The sequence below is a fragment of the Strongyloides ratti genome, assembly GCF_001040885.1.
Source record: "Strongyloides ratti genome assembly S_ratti_ED321, chromosome : 2".
NCBI lineage: Eukaryota > Metazoa > Nematoda > Chromadorea > Rhabditida > Strongyloididae > Strongyloides > Strongyloides ratti.
In genome coordinates, this window is record NC_037308.1 from 12,494,407 (window position 1) to 12,516,485 (window position 22,079).

At 20.5% G+C, this 22,079-nt stretch overlaps 7 protein-coding genes across 7 annotated transcripts; 3 read left to right on the forward strand and 4 right to left on the reverse strand.

The window, feature by feature from the left end:
- Positions 1–2,739: 2,739 nt before the first annotated feature.
- SRAE_2000399100 (Ubiquitin carboxyl-terminal hydrolase isozyme L5) lies at positions 2,740–3,731 on the forward strand (the record flags this gene model as incomplete). The annotated part of the gene is made up of 2 exons (XM_024642806.1): positions 2,740–2,982; positions 3,042–3,731. The coding sequence occupies 2 exons, from the start codon at positions 2,740–2,742 to the stop codon at positions 3,729–3,731; spliced, it is 933 nt and encodes a 310-aa protein (XP_024508541.1).
- Positions 3,732–5,871: 2,140 nt separating this feature from the next.
- On the reverse strand, positions 5,872–6,780 carry SRAE_2000399200 (Nematode cuticle collagen, N-terminal domain and Collagen triple helix repeat-containing protein; the record flags this gene model as incomplete). Its single annotated transcript, XM_024642809.1, has 1 exon — positions 5,872–6,780. The coding sequence occupies one exon, from the start codon at positions 6,778–6,780 to the stop codon at positions 5,872–5,874; it is 909 nt and encodes a 302-aa protein (XP_024508542.1).
- Positions 6,781–7,916: 1,136 nt separating this feature from the next.
- SRAE_2000399300 (UDP-galactose translocator) lies at positions 7,917–9,231 on the forward strand (the record flags this gene model as incomplete). Its single annotated transcript, XM_024642810.1, has 3 exons — positions 7,917–8,061; positions 8,116–8,843; positions 8,908–9,231. 3 exons carry the CDS (start codon positions 7,917–7,919, stop codon positions 9,229–9,231), a joined length of 1,197 nt encoding a protein of 398 aa, XP_024508543.1.
- Positions 9,232–9,571: 340 nt separating this feature from the next.
- SRAE_2000399400 (Hypothetical protein) lies at positions 9,572–9,936 on the reverse strand (the record flags this gene model as incomplete). Its single annotated transcript, XM_024642811.1, has 2 exons — positions 9,572–9,714; positions 9,765–9,936. The coding sequence occupies 2 exons, from the start codon at positions 9,934–9,936 to the stop codon at positions 9,572–9,574; spliced, it is 315 nt and encodes a 104-aa protein (XP_024508544.1).
- A 691-nt stretch (positions 9,937–10,627) lies between these two features.
- On the reverse strand, positions 10,628–11,520 carry SRAE_2000399500 (MSP domain and PapD-like domain-containing protein; the record flags this gene model as incomplete). Its single annotated transcript, XM_024642812.1, has 4 exons — positions 10,628–10,849; positions 10,898–11,170; positions 11,241–11,414; positions 11,500–11,520. 4 exons carry the CDS (start codon positions 11,518–11,520, stop codon positions 10,628–10,630), a joined length of 690 nt encoding a protein of 229 aa, XP_024508545.1.
- A 6,898-nt stretch (positions 11,521–18,418) lies between these two features.
- On the forward strand, positions 18,419–20,136 carry SRAE_2000399600 (Phosphate transporter family-containing protein; the record flags this gene model as incomplete). Its single annotated transcript, XM_024642813.1, has 4 exons — positions 18,419–18,665; positions 18,714–19,042; positions 19,096–19,312; positions 19,358–20,136. The coding sequence occupies 4 exons, from the start codon at positions 18,419–18,421 to the stop codon at positions 20,134–20,136; spliced, it is 1,572 nt and encodes a 523-aa protein (XP_024508546.1).
- A 609-nt stretch (positions 20,137–20,745) lies between these two features.
- On the reverse strand, positions 20,746–21,899 carry SRAE_2000399700 (Cation efflux protein family and Cation efflux protein transmembrane domain-containing protein; the record flags this gene model as incomplete). The annotated part of the gene is made up of 3 exons (XM_024642814.1): positions 20,746–21,281; positions 21,324–21,790; positions 21,838–21,899. The coding sequence occupies 3 exons, from the start codon at positions 21,897–21,899 to the stop codon at positions 20,746–20,748; spliced, it is 1,065 nt and encodes a 354-aa protein (XP_024508547.1).
- Positions 21,900–22,079: the final 180 nt, after the last annotated feature.

Consider the following 22,079-nt stretch of genomic DNA (forward strand, 5'->3'; position numbering starts at 1 on the left):
CGCGCTCAATTTATTGTCATCAATTTTTTTATCTTACTAACTGTTGGAGATATGAAAATGGTTTGAACGTAGACCCCAAATGAAAACTGAATAGTAGTTGATTCCAGAAATTTGTTTGTTAATACCTTTATTTTGAAGCAAGATACAGCAAAAGGCGGAAATTTTTTCTAAATATTCATCGTTCACGACTTTTTTATATCTCAGCTGAAACTTGTCAGAAAACCTTAAAACTAGTTTCATTGGATTCTCCAGAAAAAGGTGGTCTAGAAAAAAGTGTTTCTTTATAAATGTCTTCAAAATTTTACTAAGATTCATAATTGGTCCAAGTATCTCAAACTTGACCTTCAGCATAAGTACTAAAAAAAAATTTTTTTTTGAATTTTACAATGAAATTAGATTCATCTGATAGCCCTTGAAAAATGATGAATTTTAAATATAATCAAGGTCAAATCAAAATGAAAACTTGAGAAGTTGTGATGAGTCAAAGTTGGAGGCGAAAGCGGGGAATATTTTTTGAAAAAATCCGACTTCTATGATGAAGTTGAAAATAATAAATTTAAAATAACTATTCTAGATCAGATTTTTGCGAGAAGTCGATTAAACTTAGTCTCGTCCTCGTATCTCTTCTTGATCTCAAGATATAAGGCAAAATGTATCTTAAAAACGTTTCAAGTCTGAAACTCATAACTCAAGTAAATGAAGTCCTAGAAACATGAGACTAAATGCGCTATGCTTCTTAAGACATTTGAGCTATAGTCTACGTTGAAAATGTTTTCTTAATTTCAACCGTTCTTGAGATACATTGTCTAGTATTTTTGCGCGCTTAATTTATTGTCATCATTTTTTATATCTTAGTAACTGTTGGAGATATAAAAATGGTTTGAACGTGGACCCTAAATGAAAACTGATTAGTAGTTGATTCCAGAAATTCGTTTGCCTATATCTTAATTTTGAAGCATGATATAATCAATGACGGAAATTTTTTCTAAATTGTCATTGTTTCTTATTTTTTCACTCTTCGCCGAAACTTATCACATTTTTTTAGGACTAATTCCATACGATTTCTCTTAAAAAGTAAGTCTAGAAAAATAATTTCTGTATAATTATCTTTATTTTTTTCTGAGATTCATAATTAGTCTTAATATTTTCAATTTGACCTCAATTATAAATAGTAAAACAATAACCTTTTTTTAAATTTGAAAATTAAATTACATTCATCTAATAATTTTTAAAAAATGATAAATTTTAATATAATCATAATTATATCAAAATCGAAAATTGAAAAGTTGTGATACATCAAAGTTAGAGAACAAATTTAGAGAATATTTTTTAAAAAAATCCAACATTATTAATGAATTTGAAAATGTCAAAATTAAAACAAACTTTCTAAAACAGATTTTTTGAGAAATCAATAAGGCTTAGTCTCTCTTTCATAGGACTTATTAAATTCAAGATATGATGTAAAATGTTTTTAAAATTTTCATTTTTTAGACTATTGTTTTTATTATCATAAAAATTAGTATCTTAATTCTTTCTAAGTTATAAAAATGATAACTTTTTTTCCATGATTACTAAATATTATTTTAATTTTACATGAACTATCATATAAATACAATATGTTTACAACAGTAGATTTTTCTTAATTTCAAAAGTTTACTTAAAAAAACCAAGAATTATTATTTTCTTAATTTTTACAACAAAACAAATTTCATTCCAGTATTTAATGCTATTTATTATTTAATACAATAATTAATAAGAAAAATTAGTAAAAAAAGTTCTTTTATTTTTTTATATAATTAAAATTCCTTATTACAATATTTATTTATATTATTAAGAAACTTTTAAAATATTTAGTAATACTGTTACAATAAATTAATTTATTATTTTATGATCATAAAAATTTTTTGATTGTAATAATTGTTGTATTTTAAATAAAATTTAAAGAATATCAAGAAAATCTTTAAGAATTTAATATACGGTTGGAATGTATGTCATTATTTTTTTCCATAATTATAAAATAAATATTTACTGTAATTATAAGATTTCTAAAAAAAATTTTTTGAAATATACAGGATACATTCATAACATTTTAATAATATTTAACCATCATAATAATAAATGTATACCAGTAAGTAATACTTTTTTTCTTGTATTCAATTAAATAAAATTGAAAATATTTATTTTGCGTTTAAATTATTATTTTACCGATAGACATCAAGATTTTTTATAATAAAATTTTACTTTATATAAATAATATTTTTGATCAATTTTAATTGTGAGTGTGTTATATTACAGATAATTAAATTACTATAGAAAATAAATAAATAAATCAAGCTTTAATTATATCATATTTATTTTAATTTGATTTTTTTGTAATAAATATAAACAAAAAATTATAGAAATGTTTTTAAAAAAATACTTTTTGGTTAATAAAATAAATTAATTATTAAATCATTAAAAATATGACAAACATATTTATAATTAAAATTTTTAAATATAAAAAAAAAGAAATTTTTTTGAAAACAAAAACTTAGATTATTAATAATAATTTATTGTTTTATTTGAAACCATTGTCTACGTCATCAATAAACATTTTCTAAATATAATGTGCTCTTGTAACGAATGTCTTGAAAATAGCCTTGGATGTGGTATTACATATAAAAAGCAATTTCATTAATTTTTTTAGTATAAATAATATTTATTGTAACTATTAAATTTTATCTTTTTTAAGTCATCGATATGTCTGATAATTCTAATGGTAATTGGTGTTTAATTGAGTCAGATCCTGGTGTATTTACGGAAATGATAAAAGGACTTGGTGTTATTGGAGTTCAAGTTGAGGAACTTTACAGTCTAGATGACAGTTCTTTTAATGATATGCATCCTGTTTATGGACTAATCTTTCTTTTTAAATGGAGACCTGGTGCTGTAACTAGTGGTAAAGTTACCAATGATACCAATGGATTATTTTTTGCGCAACAAGTAAATTTATTATAAATATTTTATTTTTATTAAAATGAAAAATATTTGTTTTTGTTTAGGTAATTACAAATGCATGCGCTACACAATCAATCATCAACTTACTTCTTAATATAAAAGATGAAAATGTTGTTCTAGGAAGCATTTTGGAGGATTTTAAAAATTTCACTGTTTCTTTTGATCCTGCAAATCGTGGGTTGTGTTTAAGTAACAGTGAACCAATACGTCAAATTCATAATAGTTTTGGAAAGCAAACATTTTTTGAATTAGATACACCACATACAGAAAAAGAAGAAGCTTATCATTATGTAACATTTATTCCATACAATGGACATGTTTATGAACTAGATGGGCTTAAAGATGGACCAATTGATCATGGAAGTTATGATATGGCAAAAGGATGGCTTCCAGAAGTTATTGAATGTTTAAAAAAAAAGATTGAAACATATAGCAAAGGAGAGATTAACTTTAGTTTAATGGCTGTCGTTGGTGACAAACTAGAGAAATTAGAAAAAGAATTGGCTTCATTAAAGGCAGCTCAAAAAAAAGACGAATATTCAGTTGAAATAAAAGAATTGGAAAGAAATATTCGATTTGAACTGGATAAAAGGGAAAAAATCAGAAAAGAAAATATTAGAAGAAAGCATAATTATATTCCATTTTTAATGGAATTGTTAAAAGCTTTAGGAAAGGATAACAAATTAATTCCTTTGATTGAGCATGAAATGAGAAAACAAGATCCTTCTTTCTAATTCAATTTCATAATTTATCTAATCTATTTTAAATAATTCTTTATGTTAGTAGTCTTTTGTATATTAATTTTATTAACATTTTAAGTTTAAATAAGTTGCCTACTTTTTTTAAAGTAAAATGTGAAAATCATATTCTCCACTGCTTTTCGATTTCAAAGCAAGTTCCTTTAAACGTTAATATTTCATTTCATCAATTAAAATAAAAATTTTAAATATATTACTACTTGATAAATAAAGAGGAATTTTGTATTTTTTTAGTTTTCAAAACAATTTGACTTTATACATAGATTCACTGACAAAAATAGATTAGTTTTTAAATAAATGTAAAAATTGAATTACAATACATTAAAAAAATTTTTTTTACTTCCATCATTTTTCAAATGACTGAATTACAAAAAGTTTGATCTATAAACTTTGGTTTTAAAATTTTAAGAGTAAAACTTCTCACACTGTTCATTTTATATTTTCCTATTAAAATAAAAAAAGTGCATTATTTATATTTACAATGTTGATAGTTCACATTGCACAATTGTATAGTTGCAATTTTGTGTAATATTATGTAATCTTTAATCAAAATTTTAATTTAGTAATTAGTAATAAATGAAAATTCACATTTTTAATGTTATAAAATTATAATATTCTAAAACTTTAAAATATTTGGCAAATATTTTATTAAAAGAATTTGCTACTTAAAAATTTTTTTTTTTTTAAATTATAATAATTTTTATAAAAATATATTTAACTAGAATATAGACAAGTTTTAAATTATTATAAACAGTTACAAAGATATTTGTACACAAGTTTTCTATCGTTTATTTATCTCAATGATAATTGGTGAAATTATTTAGTCCGGTTAATTAAAAAGGATTTGAACATGATACATAAAAAAAAACTTTTATTATTAAAAAAATTATTTTTTTTCAATTATACTAAAGTCTACTAAATTATTTAATAAAAGTTAATGTTATATAGTTTTAGTTAAAAAAAATAAGTAAAATAATTTAGAAATTTTTTTTTTTTTGAATTCTATGCAAAATAATAAATTTCTTGATATACATTATAAAAGTGAATTAATAATCTCGTTGACTACTAATGTTTTTATACTTTAAATTAAATAAATAATAAATCATTTGTGTGATAAATAATATAATAATTATAAACTAATATTTTAGATTAATTAAATAAAAGCAGAAAATGACGTAAAACTTAAAAAAAAAATAGTGTCGAATTTGTTTTCCGATAAGATACTTAAAAATAATGTTGGATGGATTAAAAAAAATATGAAAAAAATATATTTTGTCAACATTGTTTTACAAGTCCTAATTAAATTAAAAATTAATTTTTTTTATTGTACAATCTAAAGTTTATGATATTCATAAAACTTTTCTTAATATATCATGTTATCTTATCTTAAGAAATGTTTTTTTTATTGTATTCAAAAAAAAAAATCTGAATAGATAACAAATGTTTTTAATACAATACATTTTTATCCTAAGTCAAAATCTAGTAGTAATTTTTTTAAAAGTTTTTATATAAGTTTTGTTTCTATATTCTAGTAATTTTTTTCTCAATGAACGAATACATAATGTTTAAGTATACTTTATAAAGTTCAATTGAAACTTAAAATTATCAAAAAAATAAAATTATAATTTCATAATTATTCACATAAGTTATATAAAAAAATTATATTTCTGTGATGTTTATTTTAACCGGATTTGACAAAAAGTAAATTTTATAATTTTATTGAAAAAAAAGTATTAATAATATTTATAATAGAACTTTTTTTGAAAAAAATATATTGAAAAAGACCAACTTGTTTTTATTAACTTATATTTTCATCAAAAATAAATGTAGCATTGTTGATTTTTAAAGTTTATTAAAATTATTTATATTAACTATTTATTATGATAGAAATTATTTAATTTTTATATAAATTAATTATATTCTTCTTATATTTTGAACGTTCTCGAACTTTGAAATAAATATATATATATATTTACTTGTTTATAAAATAATTTAAATACAAACTATAATTATAATATAATTATCAAATTTGTACAACTTTTTTTAATTTAAAAAAAATAATATTTTTAAATTTTATTTACTTGATTAAATGGTTAAAAATTTAATTATTGTTATATTAATATCCTGGGGCAGTTCTTGGAGGTGCACAATGATTACATGATCCTGGATTTCCTCTTGGACCAGCTTCTCCTACACTTCCTTTAAGTCCTGGACTTCCTGGTAAACCTGGTGCTCCTGGATTTCCTTGTGGTCCTTGTGGTCCTGGTTGTCCCTTTGGTCCTGGTGCTCCTGGACGTCCATCTATTCCTTTTGGTCCTGGTCTTCCTGCTGGTCCTGGTCGTCCCATTGGTCCATCAACAATAGTAACTACTCCTGGTGCTCCTCTAGCTCCAGGTTTACCTGGATTTCCTGGTTGTCCAGCTCTTCCTGGTTGTCCTGGTCTTCCATTAGCTCCCTTTTGTCCTGGACGTCCTGGTTGTCCTGAATGTCCTGGATTTCCACGAGGTCCTTTTGGTCCTTGACGTCCTGGAGCTCCTGGTGGTCCAGCTGGGCAGTCAAAGCAGAAATCGTGAGCAGGTGCTGGAGTAGCGCTTGGTCCATCTGGGCCATTTCTTCCTGGTAAACCTGGTGCACCATCATTTCCATCTCTACCATCTGGTCCTGGAGCTCCTGGTGGTCCTTGTGGTGAAACACCACATCCACAGCATCCACCAGCTCTTTGATGAGTAAATGTTTCTACTTCACCAACAGAAGTTCCATAACCAGCCTGACGAGTAATTCTTCCACCAGTAATTTTTGAATAGACTTGAGTTCTTGTAACTTCTTTCCATATATTTCCTGATCTTGATCTACAAAAATCAACTTCATTTTGCATAACAGTTTGGACTTGTTGCATGTAATTGTAAAGCATTGGAACTGAGAAAACTGAAATAAGAACTGCGACAGTAGAAACAGTAACGCCAAAAAAGGCAATTGAACGTAAGCTTTCAGCTTCCCTTAAAAGTTTTTTATTTTCTTGTTCCATAATAGAATATCAAAACAATAAGAATTATTTAATTTTGTTGGCAAAAGAAAATCTTTTATATGAAAATCATTTGACATTAGTACCACCTTCCTTTAGCCTTGAAACACTTTTAGTTGTCAGTACCTTCTTTTTTTTAATACGATTTACATGTTAACTTTTTTTAGCTAAAGAAATAGTTTAACAAATATCATTAGTACAAGAAAAAGGTTTTAATGTATTAAAACAGGTTTTTCTTTTAAAATAGTAACATAAATTGAAGATTTATTAGTTTCTCTGGAATAAAAAATTATTCCTATATAGGAAAAGGATGTCAATGAGAGGCTGATTAGAAAAAGAGAGAGTCTTCGAAGCATATTGTCTTTTTCATTATGTCAAATAACGGAAAGGACATTTAACTACCCTTGATACTATCATTTATTATCACAAAAAAGGTAATTTAAATATTAAGGTTAATAAAAAAAAATGGCATTCTGACGTCAGGTAAGCGTTGATCGTCAAAACTAAAAATAATTAATTAATTTTTACAGTTTTTTTTATTATTTTTTTTTATTAAAATTAATTATTAGAAACAAATTCTCATTTCATAAAGGTTGAAATTATTATAATTATTAAATAATCTAATTTTACAATTAAAATATATTATTTAATTTAAAAAAAAAAATTTTATAAATTTTTTTTATTAAAAATCGTAAAAAAAAAAATTAAAATATAATAATAATATATTAATTATTATTAATAAAAAAAAAATATTAAATAACATTGTATACAATTTTTTTTACAATTATACAATTAATGATAAAATAAAGCTAAAGTGAAAACAATTTCACCATAAATGGAATGTCTGTAAACAGTCTCAGTATGGTGCATCATCTTATTACTAAATTAACATGTGAAGATATTTAAAACAACAAACAAATAAAAAGCGACAGAAAAATATATAATTATAACTTTTACTAGAATTAACCATATTTTACGTATCAAAATTTAAAAAGTATTCTTGCTTTTACTAACTTTGTGCTTAATATATAAATATCTTTCTTTTTCAAAAGTTTCATTTCTATCAAATTATATATTTTCTATATACAAGATATATTACTTTATTAATTATATATATTTAGTTAAATTTAATTGCTATTATGTCATTAAATGTTAAAAATTCAAATTTATCCAATAGTAAAAATATTTACAATTATAGTATTAAATGTTCAGAAAAAAATGATGATGATAGTGAACAATTTCACTTAACAAATGATAATTTATTTTTAAAAATTAAAAAGTTATGTAAGTATAATATCATTTCTAATAATATTATTAATTTATTACTTTTTTTTTTAGTACCATTAAAAACATTATCAATATTATTTTTTATATTTCATGGAACATTATCAGTATGTATGTTACGATATGTTAGATTTAGAAAAGTTAGTAATATGTTTATTGCTCCAGTAGCATTAATGGTTGGAGAATTTTTTAAGATATTTCTATCTATTATATTTTTATCAATTGAAAATAAATCTTTAATAGGTGCAGTGAAAATATTATATTTAGAGACATTGATTAATTGGAAAACTTTTCTTAAAACTAGTATTCCTGCCTTTTGTTATGCAATTCAAAATTTATTATATTATTATGCTATTAGTTATCTTGATGCTACATTACTATTAGTTTTACAACAAATTAAAATACTTTCAACAGCTTTTTTTACTGTTGTTTTATTGAAAAAAAAACTTTCACCACTTCAATGGTTATCTATGCTTATTCTTATAATTGGCATTATACTAGTTCAAATTAAATTTCCAACAATTAAAAATGATGAACATTCAAATAATTCAACAAAAAAAAATGAAACTATTGAAACTACTACACATTTTTATCCATTACCAAATCCTTTTCATATACCACCACAAATTATTGGCCTGACAATGGTTATGATTGGTACAACAATTGCTGGATTTGTTGGAACATTTTTAGAAAAAATGTTTAAAAATAATGATACATCTATTTGGGCAAGAAATTTTCAATTATCAATATTTTCTATACCTGTTCATTTATCAACAGCATTTGTTAGTTCGATATATTTTTTTTTTTCTATAATTAATATTTTATTTTATTTTTTTATAATTTAAGGCATCAGAATTCAATAAGATCTCAACTAATGGTCTCTTTATAGGATTTGATTACATGGTATTATTAATGGCTTTTATTTTTGGAGTTCATGGAATGGTTGTAGCAATATTATTAAAACATGCTTCATCAATTCTAAAATGTTTTGCATCCGGATTTGTTATTACCTTAACAGCATTAGTTTCTATAATCGTTTTTGATAAATGGCCAAGTTACTTAATGATAGTTGGAACTTTAGTTATCTTCATTGCTGTATATATATATACAAATTATCCTTATAAATCTAAAATACGTACATCAAATATAATTGTAGAAAATAAAATATAAGAAATTTTTATTAAAAAAAAAGTATATATAAAGTGGAATAAAATTATATCATTATCTTATAATTTTTTTTTTTATTTAATTATTTTTTAAGTAAAATTTTAAATTGATTTGTTTTTTTAAAAAAACAATAATGTTCAAAAAACAAAAACATTTATTTATTTATCCATTCAACCATAATTTATTAAAGCAACCATTTAAAAATTAATTTTTTATTAAAATGGTAAAAATTTTTTAATTCATGGTACCAAACTTTATATATTAAATTTGAATGGATAAATATTATCGGTTATGTATATTTTATATTTAAATCCAAAAATTGTTAATGAAGATGAATTATTTATTAATAAAAGAGCAGGTTGTTTCTTTTTCCAACCGGAATTCTTTGAAGTTGACGTAATTGTTGGAAAATTTTAAAATTTCTTTTACCATAATCGTTATTATATATTGGAAATCTTTTTCTTATATCTTTAAAAATTTTTAATTCTAAATAAACAAAATGATAATATTGATAACCTGTTAATATTTTTACTTACCTTCAACACATAATGGATTTTGTTGAATAAAAGTATCAATACATCTTTCAAACTTATCTATATTATTATAATTATCACAAAGCTTTATTATATCACAATCTTTAGAAAATAATATTTGACAATTAATAATTGAACAAAAGAGTAAAAATATTAATGTAATAATTTTAAACATATTACTGAAACCAAATATTTAAGTTAATAAATTAAATGTTTTTCATTTATTTTTAAAAAATTTATTTAAAAAATATGATCTTAAGAAAAAATAAAATAAAAAAATAATAATAATAAAAATATTACCTAGAATATGGTATATATAAATTTATTTAGTTATTTATTATTCAAGCTATTTAATTTATTTTTAAATTATTTTTATATTACTGTTGAAAAAAAAAAAATAAAATTGAATAACCATGAAATCAGATGTTATTAAAAAGGCTAACAAGATACGTATAATTATAAGCATTTTAAAATATTTTATTAAAATATGATGCCAGGAAATAATTTTATATATCATCTAAAGATTAAATAGCCTATGAAAAGTTAATGTACTATGTTAAGTATATATATATATATAAAGAAGTATTCGATTTCATAAAGATTAAATTTTTATTTGTAAAAATAAAATTTTTTAATTTTTAAAAATAATGGTTTTTTTTGTACTAATAATATTTATAGTTGTTTTATCAACTATTACATAGAACAAATTACGTAATATATATATACATAGTAATAGAAAATAAAGAAAATAATTTTTCTTTTTAAATGGTAAAAATTCAATTAAACAGATGAATTATTTTACTAAATTTTATTATTAATTAAAAATAAATAAATGAATACATTACTTAATGAACTATTTTATATTATTATTTTTTAATATCTTGTTGTTGGTATTTGTCAAGAAATATACATCTAATAACTTTACTCCTCCAATTTGATTTACGATATTTTTTTATAAAAAAATATTTTGGACCATTATTCATTTCAGAGTCAGAAAGAAAAAACCATTGTATCATTATAGCATGCTCCTCTGCAAAACAATATACTGAATTTTGATTGTCAGGCAATGATATAAATTTAATTAAAATCTAAAATATTAATTTTTTAATAATTTTTTATTAAAATTAATAAATTACCTTTATTGTTTCTTGCGGTTTTATAAAACCCATAGAATTTGTTATAATATAATTTAAAGGATATGATGCTACAATTCTATAACAAATCCATAATTTTTTATCATCATTTGTTATATAACTAAATCCCGTATCATTTTCATCCATTGATATTGGATCAGGAGTAACATTAAGATAATCATTAATCTTTAAATTTTTTTCATCATTATTAATTATTGTAATATTTTCATCAATACTTTCTATTACAGGTATATTTTTTATTTCTTTGTGATCTTTCTTAAGAAAAACAATAATAATAATAATTTTTGATAATTGTTAAAAAAATAAAAAACTTTTTCTAACTTACATTCATATTTTTGTGATAAGAAGATGATACCTTTTTAGATTCATTAATTTTATCTAAATTTTCAATATTAGAATCTTCATCCTTTTTACGTTTTTTTTGTTTTTTCTTTTTACGAAATAAAAACATCATAAATATTGCTGATGATAAGGTAAAAAAAAGAACACAAGCAATAACCTAAAAATAAAATTTTGAATGGTAATGTATTATGATAAAATTAAAAGATGGATTATAATTTGATATATATTTATATATGACTCACCGTATGATTAAAATGTGACATATTATATCATTCCACCGTCTTCCTATCATATAGGTATACAAAAAACTTTGTTGATAAATCATGAAAAGATTATAATATTATAAAATTTAAATAATATTATTAATCACAATACAGTTTTAGTAAAATATTATTTTACTGATAATATTCTTTTTACTACATGTATAAAATATATTTCGTTTCTTCGTTTTTAAGCTTATTTATTGAAAGGATTGTTAAACATTTATAAAAATGATAAATTTTAAGAATAAGCATGAAACTTGTACTTATAATTATTTATTTACCTATCTTTAAACAAAAATATCAATAATTAGTATTTAATATAACAATTTTCTTTTACTTTCAATGAATCATTATATCTTTATAGCAATAGATATATTTTTTAATTACCAAAATGATAATAATAATAATTTAAATGATAATAAATTACAAGACATATTAATCGTTTATTTAATCAATTTATAACTCTAATCAAAATAAATTTTCAATTATATTAATAGTTTATAACTTTATAAATGATAACATTAAGTCTTATTACAGTTTAATATTTTTATATTTACAAAAATTAAAAAAAAAATATATATAAATATTACATAGTAACCTTATTTAGTTGTTATCTTTTTTAATACATTTTAAAATATAATTAAAAAAAATACATCATTGCTTCATATTTATAATATTTTTGTTTTTTAAACTTTTATAATATATTATATACTATTTTGTTTAAAATATATTAAATTTTATAGTAATAAGGGTACAATTTTATTGCAAAATTTTTATTTTTATTAATAAAAAATTTTTAATATTAAATATTAAAATAATACATATAAAATTTCACTATTAATTTATTCAAAAGTAAACAACATTAAAAAATTAATAATTATAAAATATTTTTTTCATAACTTAACATTATATAATCATAACTTTTTAATAGAAAGATTATTGAAATAATTAACTAGATAAAAAAAATTTAAAAATAAGAAATCATTGATTATTTAAAAAAAAAACAAAAAAAAATTAAAACAAATTATATAAATGAGGAAAAATATGGTAAAATATAAAATTTACAATCTAGTATTTTATATTATTATTTCTTATACATAAAATATTTTTACTTTTACACTTTGGAGTTCCATAAATCTTACTTAAAAATAATAACAATAATTAGTCATTATAATATATACCATAAATAAAATATTATATTTATTATTTATATATAAATATTTATGAATATATGATTTTTAATTTTATGTATAATATTTTATTTCTATATAAACTTTAAAATAAAATTATAAATATCATTTAAAAAAAAAATATGTATTTTAATAATTTAGTTTATAGGTAAAGTAAAAAAAAAAAACTTACCTTAATTTTATTAGTACAAACAAATTTTTCTTATATAAAAATATAAATATATATATTTCTCTAAATATTATAAAAATAAAGATATAATAATGTTTGTTGTAGAAGAGAAATCGAGAAGTTATTATTGTTTAAATTTGAAATTACAAATATTTGTATTAAAGTTACATTGATATTATAAAAAAAAAAGATTGTTTCTTTTTTAAAAATATGAAAAAAATACCAAAACATTTGATTTTATTAATAGAACAAATATTATATGTATTTATAAGAAACTTGATAACAAGAAGAAATAGCCACTGACGAACAGTTTCAGGTAGAAAGTATAAAATTTGTGTAAATATAATATTTTAATCTTCTTGATAGATTATAAAACAAATAGTTTTGGTAAATTAACTGTAAATATTGATAATAAAAATGAATGAAAATGTTAATTTTTTTTTAAGATGCTTAAAAAATGTAAGCATTTGTAATGATCATAAGATCATATAGCCAATGAATACTATTATTTAAAGTATATCAAATATGGTTGTACATAACCGGAAATAAAAAATCTCTCATAAGAAAAAATAATGTATCAAAATAAAATTTTTGACATAGACAATATGATTTCACGTTTATAACATTGATAAGAATATTTTTTTAAAATATATTTTATAAATGTTTGAGAGATAAAATTATATACATGATAAATACGATATGTATTTTCTTAACAGTACAAACCATAATCTACAGTATAAAATGTACATAACTTGTTTCAATATTTCATTTTCTATCCATTTTTTTTTCCTGAAAGTAATTTACAGTATATAATTAATCAGTAATTAACTAAATTATTATAATACATATTTTTTTAATAGATATTTATAATTTTTTTTTTGCTTTAATGAAAGCTAATTTTATAGAGAATATCAATAGTTTACCACTATACTATTGTAATAATATATATTATTATAAAAATTGTAAAGAAAAATTTTCTATTAAAATCTTTTTAAAATATGATTATAAATATTTTATCTATTGTTGAGATAATCCATATACTATTAAGTATAAATATTTATTTCATTTGATTAATCTGTGATCATTATACCAGTTCTATGATAACAATTATTAACAAATATATTGATATAACATATAATTATATTTTAAATAAAAACGAATCACATTTTTGTATGCAAAATTTATTTTAGCTTTTTTTTTTAAAATAAATTATTGTTACGTAAAATTCAAATAAAAAGACCTTGACATTAAAATAATATGTATATATTAACTACTTTAAAAACATTTTATTAGTAATTTAAATAAAAATTATAGTTGATGATACTAAATAGCAAAAATTTTTAAGTACGTGTTGTCTATACAAAAAAAAAGTAATTTAAATCACTATAGAATAAAAATATCAATACTTTATTATTCTAAGAAAAACAGAAAAAAAAAGTTTTTTTTAAGTTTCAAAAAAAAAAGATAAATATTAGTCAAAGTTCTATTAAAAAAATTTTTAATAATAAAATATATATAATATATTTACAAAAATAAACAAACAAAAAAATTTAAATAACAAAGACACTTGATATATAAAATAATATATAAATAAAATTAAACTTAAGTAAAAATTAGTAATAATTTGCTTAACTAAATTTTTTGATAAAATGTATAACTTATATTTTTACTGAAATAAATCTTCTTTTTATTTTAATATAAAATTATGTTTGATAGTTATTTGTTTTTTTTTAATAAAAATAATTTTATAATGCTTAGCAACTAACGTTCTTAAGATTAATCTATGATTACTAAAATAAAAGAATAAAATTTCATATCAATGTAAAAGTCAAAATTAATTCTTTTTCTAATGTAAAAGAAATTTATTTTAAAATAATTTTATTTGAAAGTTTATATAATTAATAAATATGTAAATAAATTATTATTAATATCTTATTTATTTTTTTTCTCAATGATAGAAATAATTATTCATTTAAGTGCTAAAAAAGTTTGTTTATTGTGATTTATTTTGATAAAGAGAATGATTAAAGTAAAAAAATATAAAAGTTAAGTTAATATATACATAATTAAAATTTCATCTAAAAACAATGTTGTTTACTTGATAAAAAAGAAATAAAATTAGATATAAAAAGATATATTTATTGCATAAAACCAGGGTAATAAAAATGAAGACACTCAAATATTAATAACAACTAAATAGAAAAAAAGTTGCAATATAGAATTAAATATTCAAAATAGTAATAAAAATTCTTTTAAAATGTATATTGAATTTAAACTACTAATTTTAAAATATAAAATATGAATAAATTATCAAGAATATTTTTAAAACTGATGCTTAAACTAAGAATTTATAAACACATCTTTAGAATTTCTTTACAAAGGAATATTTTTTTATTTATTTTTTTTAATATTAAAAAAAATTCTTATATAAACTTTTATATGATTATAGTTAATGCTTAAAGCTGATGTTATTAAACTTATAATCTATATAATTTGAAGTGAAATTTATGATAACTTGGTAAACTATTTTTTAATATATTTATAAGTATAGATATATAAAATTAAAATTGTAGTTTTGTATGATTTTTAAAAAATATAGACTAAAAAGTTTAAATAATTTTTAAATAGAGAAATAAATTTTTAGAATTCCTAACATTAAAAAGGTAAATTTGAACAATTGAAAAATTTTTAAAACTACTAACAATTAATTTATACTATATATCAATATTAAAACAAAAAAATTATAATAATTTTTGTTGACTTTTTGAAAAATTTTATGAATATATCTTATAATTTTATAATATATTATTCAGATACTTTAATAGTATGTGAATATACCTTTAATGATATATATATTATTAGCATATTATTAAACTCAAGAAAGAAAAATTTATATTAAAAAGCAATATTTTATACGAAAAAAAAAATTATGAAGAGAATAATTTATGAATAATTAAAAAATTTTTTTTTTCAAATAAATTAGAAATAATTTTTTTTTAAAAATAACATTATAATCACTATTCATCTATTTATAAATACATATTTTAAAAAAAATGTAAGGTGAATTTATAAATACATTTATCAAAATATCATAACTCTAGAAACTGCTGATAAATTTTATTATTTTAAAAAAAATATATATTTTAATGAATAAAAAGAAAGAAAAATAAAAGTATATTAAGAATAGTCTACAATCATACAAGATATTGAAATAATAAATGAAAAAAATATGTTATAAAAGAATTATTTTTTAAAAAATAATAATATTTGACACATTTTCTAGATTAATTAGATAATATTATTGACAAACTACTTAAGATTCAGAGTAAAGCTTAATTATTGATTATGTATAATATTTTAATATTATGAAATTTTATTTTTATAAAATAAAATATATATTGTAAGAAGTGTGTTAATTTGAACTATATATTATGATTTTTTTTACTGTCTGATATTAATAATAATTTAAAAATAACTTATGTAAAAAAACAATGATTATTTGATTTGTAGTTTTTTTTTTATTTCTTATCACACTTACTAAATATATATTATTGTTGTAGTGTATTTGAAATCGTTGTAATAACTAATTTCCAAAGTTATTAATTAATATAATATTTTTAATGACATTATAAATTTGTTATAATCAAACAATTTATGATAAATTTTTAAAAATGTCTAACAAAAGATTAGTTTATAATATCAAAATAAAATTACACTGTAATATATTACTTTTAAAAAATAGTAAAAAATTTGTATTAAAATATTTAAAGTAAAAAGTCACTTTTAATATTACACTATTTTTAAAGCACAATTAAATTGGTTATCTTTTCTTGATAAATTTAATTTTCATAATTAAAAAGTATGAATATTTTATTTTAAAATTTTAGTTTTTTTTTTAAATTTTATAAATTATATAAAAAAATCTTAAAATTTATAAATTACAAATAAATTATTTGAAAATAAAATATTATTAGTTTTTGTTAATCATAAACATTGTAGCTGTTGTATTAAATAAAACCAAGTCTTATTTAAATTATTTTTTTTAATATAACTTATAAAATAAATATTTATTTTCTTGCCATTGATATACAAAGATACATCTAAAAATAATTTTGTAGAACAAATGATTGATAACACTGAATTTTTTTTTTAAGTATTTCTGTCTATTTTCAAATGTCAATACATTTGGTATATATTTCATTGAAAATACAAACAATTCATCTTAATTGTATGAATCAAAAAAAGTAACAGTTTTAAAAGTATATTTTATCTGATACCTTTTTGATAAAAATTTAAAAACATACTTTATATTTTTATATAATTATATTTTAGTTGATTTTTTTTTTGTTAAAATATAAGACAACAAAAAATAGAATCATTTTAAAATAAAATCTTTTCTATCATTTGATTTTTAATGCTTTGTTTTTGAACGTTACAACTTGATTATATTTTAAAACACAAAATTTTTATATAATGCGCAATTATTAAACATTTCATACAACATAATCGTAAAGATATTATACTTCATTCTAAATCAAGTTCAAATTTTAATATATTTAAAACCATAAATTATATAGAATATTAATTATTTAAATTTTTATACTCTAAATGATTTCTTGTATAACATTTTAATAAAAATTAGATCATTTTATAAGTTTGGTTGATTTCTTATGATTTTAGCAAAAGCACAAATCAAAAAGAACATTTTTTTTACTGGAAATATATTTATATGTTTATAATTACTGTAGTTTTTTAAAAGAATTTTTTTATAAGAAAAAAAAAACTAAACTATTATCAATTATTATTTCAATTGCAGTGACAAGGGTATAAAATGTTTATCAATCATTCATACAAAGTGATTTCAAGATTACTCTTTATGACATTACAATCCATCATCTGAAAATCTTGTGTCAAAATTACAATACCAGCAACAAAGGTAGATTATTACTTTTTTTTCTTTAAATTAGAAATAACCTTTACTGGTTTGTATGATCTGGAGTATTAAAAAAAAAAGCCAATCTATCATTCGTAAAAATGATTTTAAAACAGTTTGTGAAATTTATTCAAAAAAGAATCACATTTTTGTAATACTTTATGTTTATCTGATTTTTAAATATATATATATATATATAATTTATATGTATTTTGGGCGTTGTCATTTTTAACAAATGACTAAATATTTTGGTATATAAGAAAAATTTCATAATTTATGACTTATTATAATTTATTAAATTTTTTAAAATTTTGTTATAATTTATTTTAATTATTCCTCGAATGTTATAAAAATTTTTCATTCCTATATTTGGCAAACATTTTTTTTTCATTAATAAAACCCAGACAGTTTATTTAATTTTATCGTCTACCTTAATTATTTTAATAAATATTTTGACTAGCTAATTGAAAAATATCTAATTTATCAAGTATTTTATTTTGACGGCCTACCATTTATCATATGATTTTGAAGACAATCATTATATTTATTTTCCTTTCATATTTTATAGATTATTTTATTCATTCTGGATTATTTTTATCAAACATTATGACTTCTATTATGTTTGATAATACAATTTCTTCAACAACATCTTTCGATTCACTTGTATCATTTCAAGAACAATTCTCTCTAGTTTTGTATTTTGGATTTATTATTGCTTTTATATTAGCTTTTGCTATAGGAGCAAATGATACAGCTAACTCTTTTGGTACATCTGTTGGATCGAAAGCATTAACACTCATTCAAGCATATATACTTGCATCAATCTTTGAAACATTAGGAGCAGCATTACTTGGTAAGAATAAATTTGAATCAATTTAGAAATAAAATCTTTTTTTTTAAGGTTACCAAGTAACTGATACAATGCGTAAAGGTGTTGTTGATGTAAATGTTTATGATGGATCTCCAGGTGAATTAATGTTAGGTCAAATTGGTGTTTTAGCCGGTTGTGGTGCTTGGCTTCTAATTGCTACTTGGTTAAAAGCTCCTGTATCAACTACACACTCAATTGTTGGAGCTACCATTGGATTTTCCTTAGTTCTTCGAGGAACTTTAGGCATTAATTGGTATCAAATTGGAAAAATTGTTGCTTCATGGTTTGTATCTCCAATTTTGTCAGGTTTTGTTTCTCTAGCAGTTTTAAGCATCCTTCAGTTAATTTTACAATTTTGGGTATGTTTTTTTTTTTTATAACATTTATTAAAAAAAATATATAATAATTTTAGACAAAAGAATATATTGGAGCAATTAAAATTCTTCCAATTCTTCTTGTTATTACAGTTGCTGTTAATTGTTTTGCAATCCTTTATGAAGGTCCAACACTTTTTAATATTAATACTTTAACATCATATGAAATTTGTGGAATTTCTTTGATTATTGGTATTATATGTGGAATTGCAACATTATTATTTGTTAAATATTACCTGAATAAGCAAATAAAATGTAATTTTATTTTATTAATTTTTATATAAAAAAATTTTTTTTTAGCTATATTAAATGGAGATGTTCCAAAATTAGATGAAGAAAAAGAAAAAAAAGATTCAGAATATTTTTCTTGCCCACTTAATGATGAATTTGAAAAGGCTGCTCAATTAATTAATAAAAATTCTAATAGTACTAAAGCACTTCTTGCTGATGAAAAAACATCTAAAGATGAAGTTTCATTAAGTGATATAATAAAAGTTGATAGAAGTAATGAAAAAAATGAACAAATAATATTATTTGAAACAGGATACTCACAGGAGGAACTTGAATTAATGTGTATGAATAAAGTTTTTGGATATCTTCAAATACTTACTGCATGTTTTGGTGGCTTTGCACATGGTGGTAATGATGTCTCAAATTCTATTGCACCAATTGTATCAATCTTTTCTATTTGGAATGAAGGTGATGTCAAACAAACTGGTGGAACTCCATTTTCTTTATTACTTTTTGGAGCAATGGGGATGTGTATTGGTTTATGGCTTTTAGGTCATCGTGTTATATATACAGTTGGTAAAAACTTAACTGAAATAACACCTTTAAAAGGATTTTCTATTGAATTTGGTTCTGCAGCTACTGTTTTGTTTGCTTCAAAATTAGGTTTACCAATAAGTTCAACACAATGTAAAATTGGTTCTATAATGTTTGTAGGAATTTTTGATAAAACAGCTACTTTTGAATGGCATACATTTAAAGGTATTGCTGCATCATGGTTAATAACTTTACCGGCAACAGCTGGTTGTAGTGCCATTATTACTTGGATTCTTAAATTTTTAATTTTATAATTATTTATGAATTAAACCTACAACATTTTTAGAATAACAATTTTATAGAGATTATTATTTACAACTAACTTCATATATAAAATCTAAAACGGGTAATTATATAACTAATAATAATCAATCAATTAACAACTCAACTGAAATTCAGTTCAAATTTTTATAAAGCTTAATGCTTTAACAAGTACCATACAACTATATTTTTATATCAAACTTATTAGAATAATAAATTATTCTTTCATATATTGCCAATTTTTGTTTAAATCAAAAAATTTTTTATTTTTTTTTTAGCAAAATGATACAGAAATATTTAAATATGTATGGATGGTTTGTTTTATTAATTATATAATAATTTACATAAAAAATTTCCAACCAACCGGATTCGAACCAGTGACCTAAGGATAACTATTTTATAATCTACAGTCCTCCGCTCTACCAACTGAGCTATGGTTGGATGCCTCAAGGGATTTTTTTTTCAAATTCATATCATTTTCTTTAAATAAAATGATAAAAAAAATTTATAATACAACAAAAAATACAATAAAATTTCAAAAAAATATATATATATATATAACTATCTACAAATAAATTATAAAATATTTATTACTAATAGAATTATGGTGTGACACATCGTAGACAATCAACACTATTAACTTGATATTTCTCAATTTGTACTGTACATTCAACAGCATTATATTTTTTCTTTAATAAAATAGTCGTTTGTTTAAGAATTTCTTGTTGATCTGCATGATCTTCAACTTCTAAATGAACTGATATTGCTATTTTATCCATTGTTAGAGACCAAATTCTAAGATCATGAACTTTTACAACACCAATTATTGATCCTAAATCATTAAGAACAACACTAAAATCAATTTGTGATGGAATTCCTTCCAATAATACTACTAATGCATCTTTTGTTATATATAAAGTAGTACATAAAACAATAAATGAAAAAAACAATGTACATATTGGATCCATAATTGCCCATTCTGGATTGTAGAGAATTATTAAAGCTGCTACAAGAACTCCAATACTTTGAATTAAATCACCGATAACATGAACAAATGCAGCTCTAACATTAATATTTTGATTTGATTTATTATGTGAATGACTATCTAAAGAATCTTCATGAACATGTGATGCTTCACCTAAATGTGAATGAGAATGGCCTCCAATAAATAAAATTATACCCATTAAAATATTAACTAAAACACCAATACCAGCAGTTATAGACATTATTTTTCCATCAACTTCATACTCATGTGTTATTATTCTTTGGATAGCTAAATATACTAAAATGGCAGTAACAATCCATATCATAAAAACAGAAACAAACGCTCCAATTACTTCAGCACGATGCCATCCAAAACTCATTTTTTTACTTTTAGGTCTCGTTGCAACATATATTGAAAATAATGATATTAACATCGAGGCAACATCTGTTAACAAATGAGCAGCATCAGTGACAATTGCAAGAGACTGAGCTAAAATACCACCAACAACTTCAATTACCATAAATGTTGTACAGATGAAAAGAGAAATTATTAAAACTTTTTGTGCTCTTTTATTGGTATTATTTTCATATACTGTTAAACTATGACAATGAAAGTCTGTTTCTGAAGATACATGTGATAAATTTGAACCATAATTAGACCTACTAAAAATTAATTATAAAAAAAACATTTATAATGATAAATTAATTACCTGTCTAAGCAATCATTATTAATTAAACTATCCCGTTCATCATTTTGAATTTGAAGTGACATAATTAAAAAAAGTTACAAAAAAATGACTATTTTACAACAACTTTTTAAAATAGAATGACAATGTTCAATAAAAAGTTAATATATTAGCTCATAAAAAAAAAGTAAATAGTTTATGAAGAGACGATTATAAATGCACCTTTTGTCGTTTAATCAATTCTTATCTTACCAAAAACATTTTTC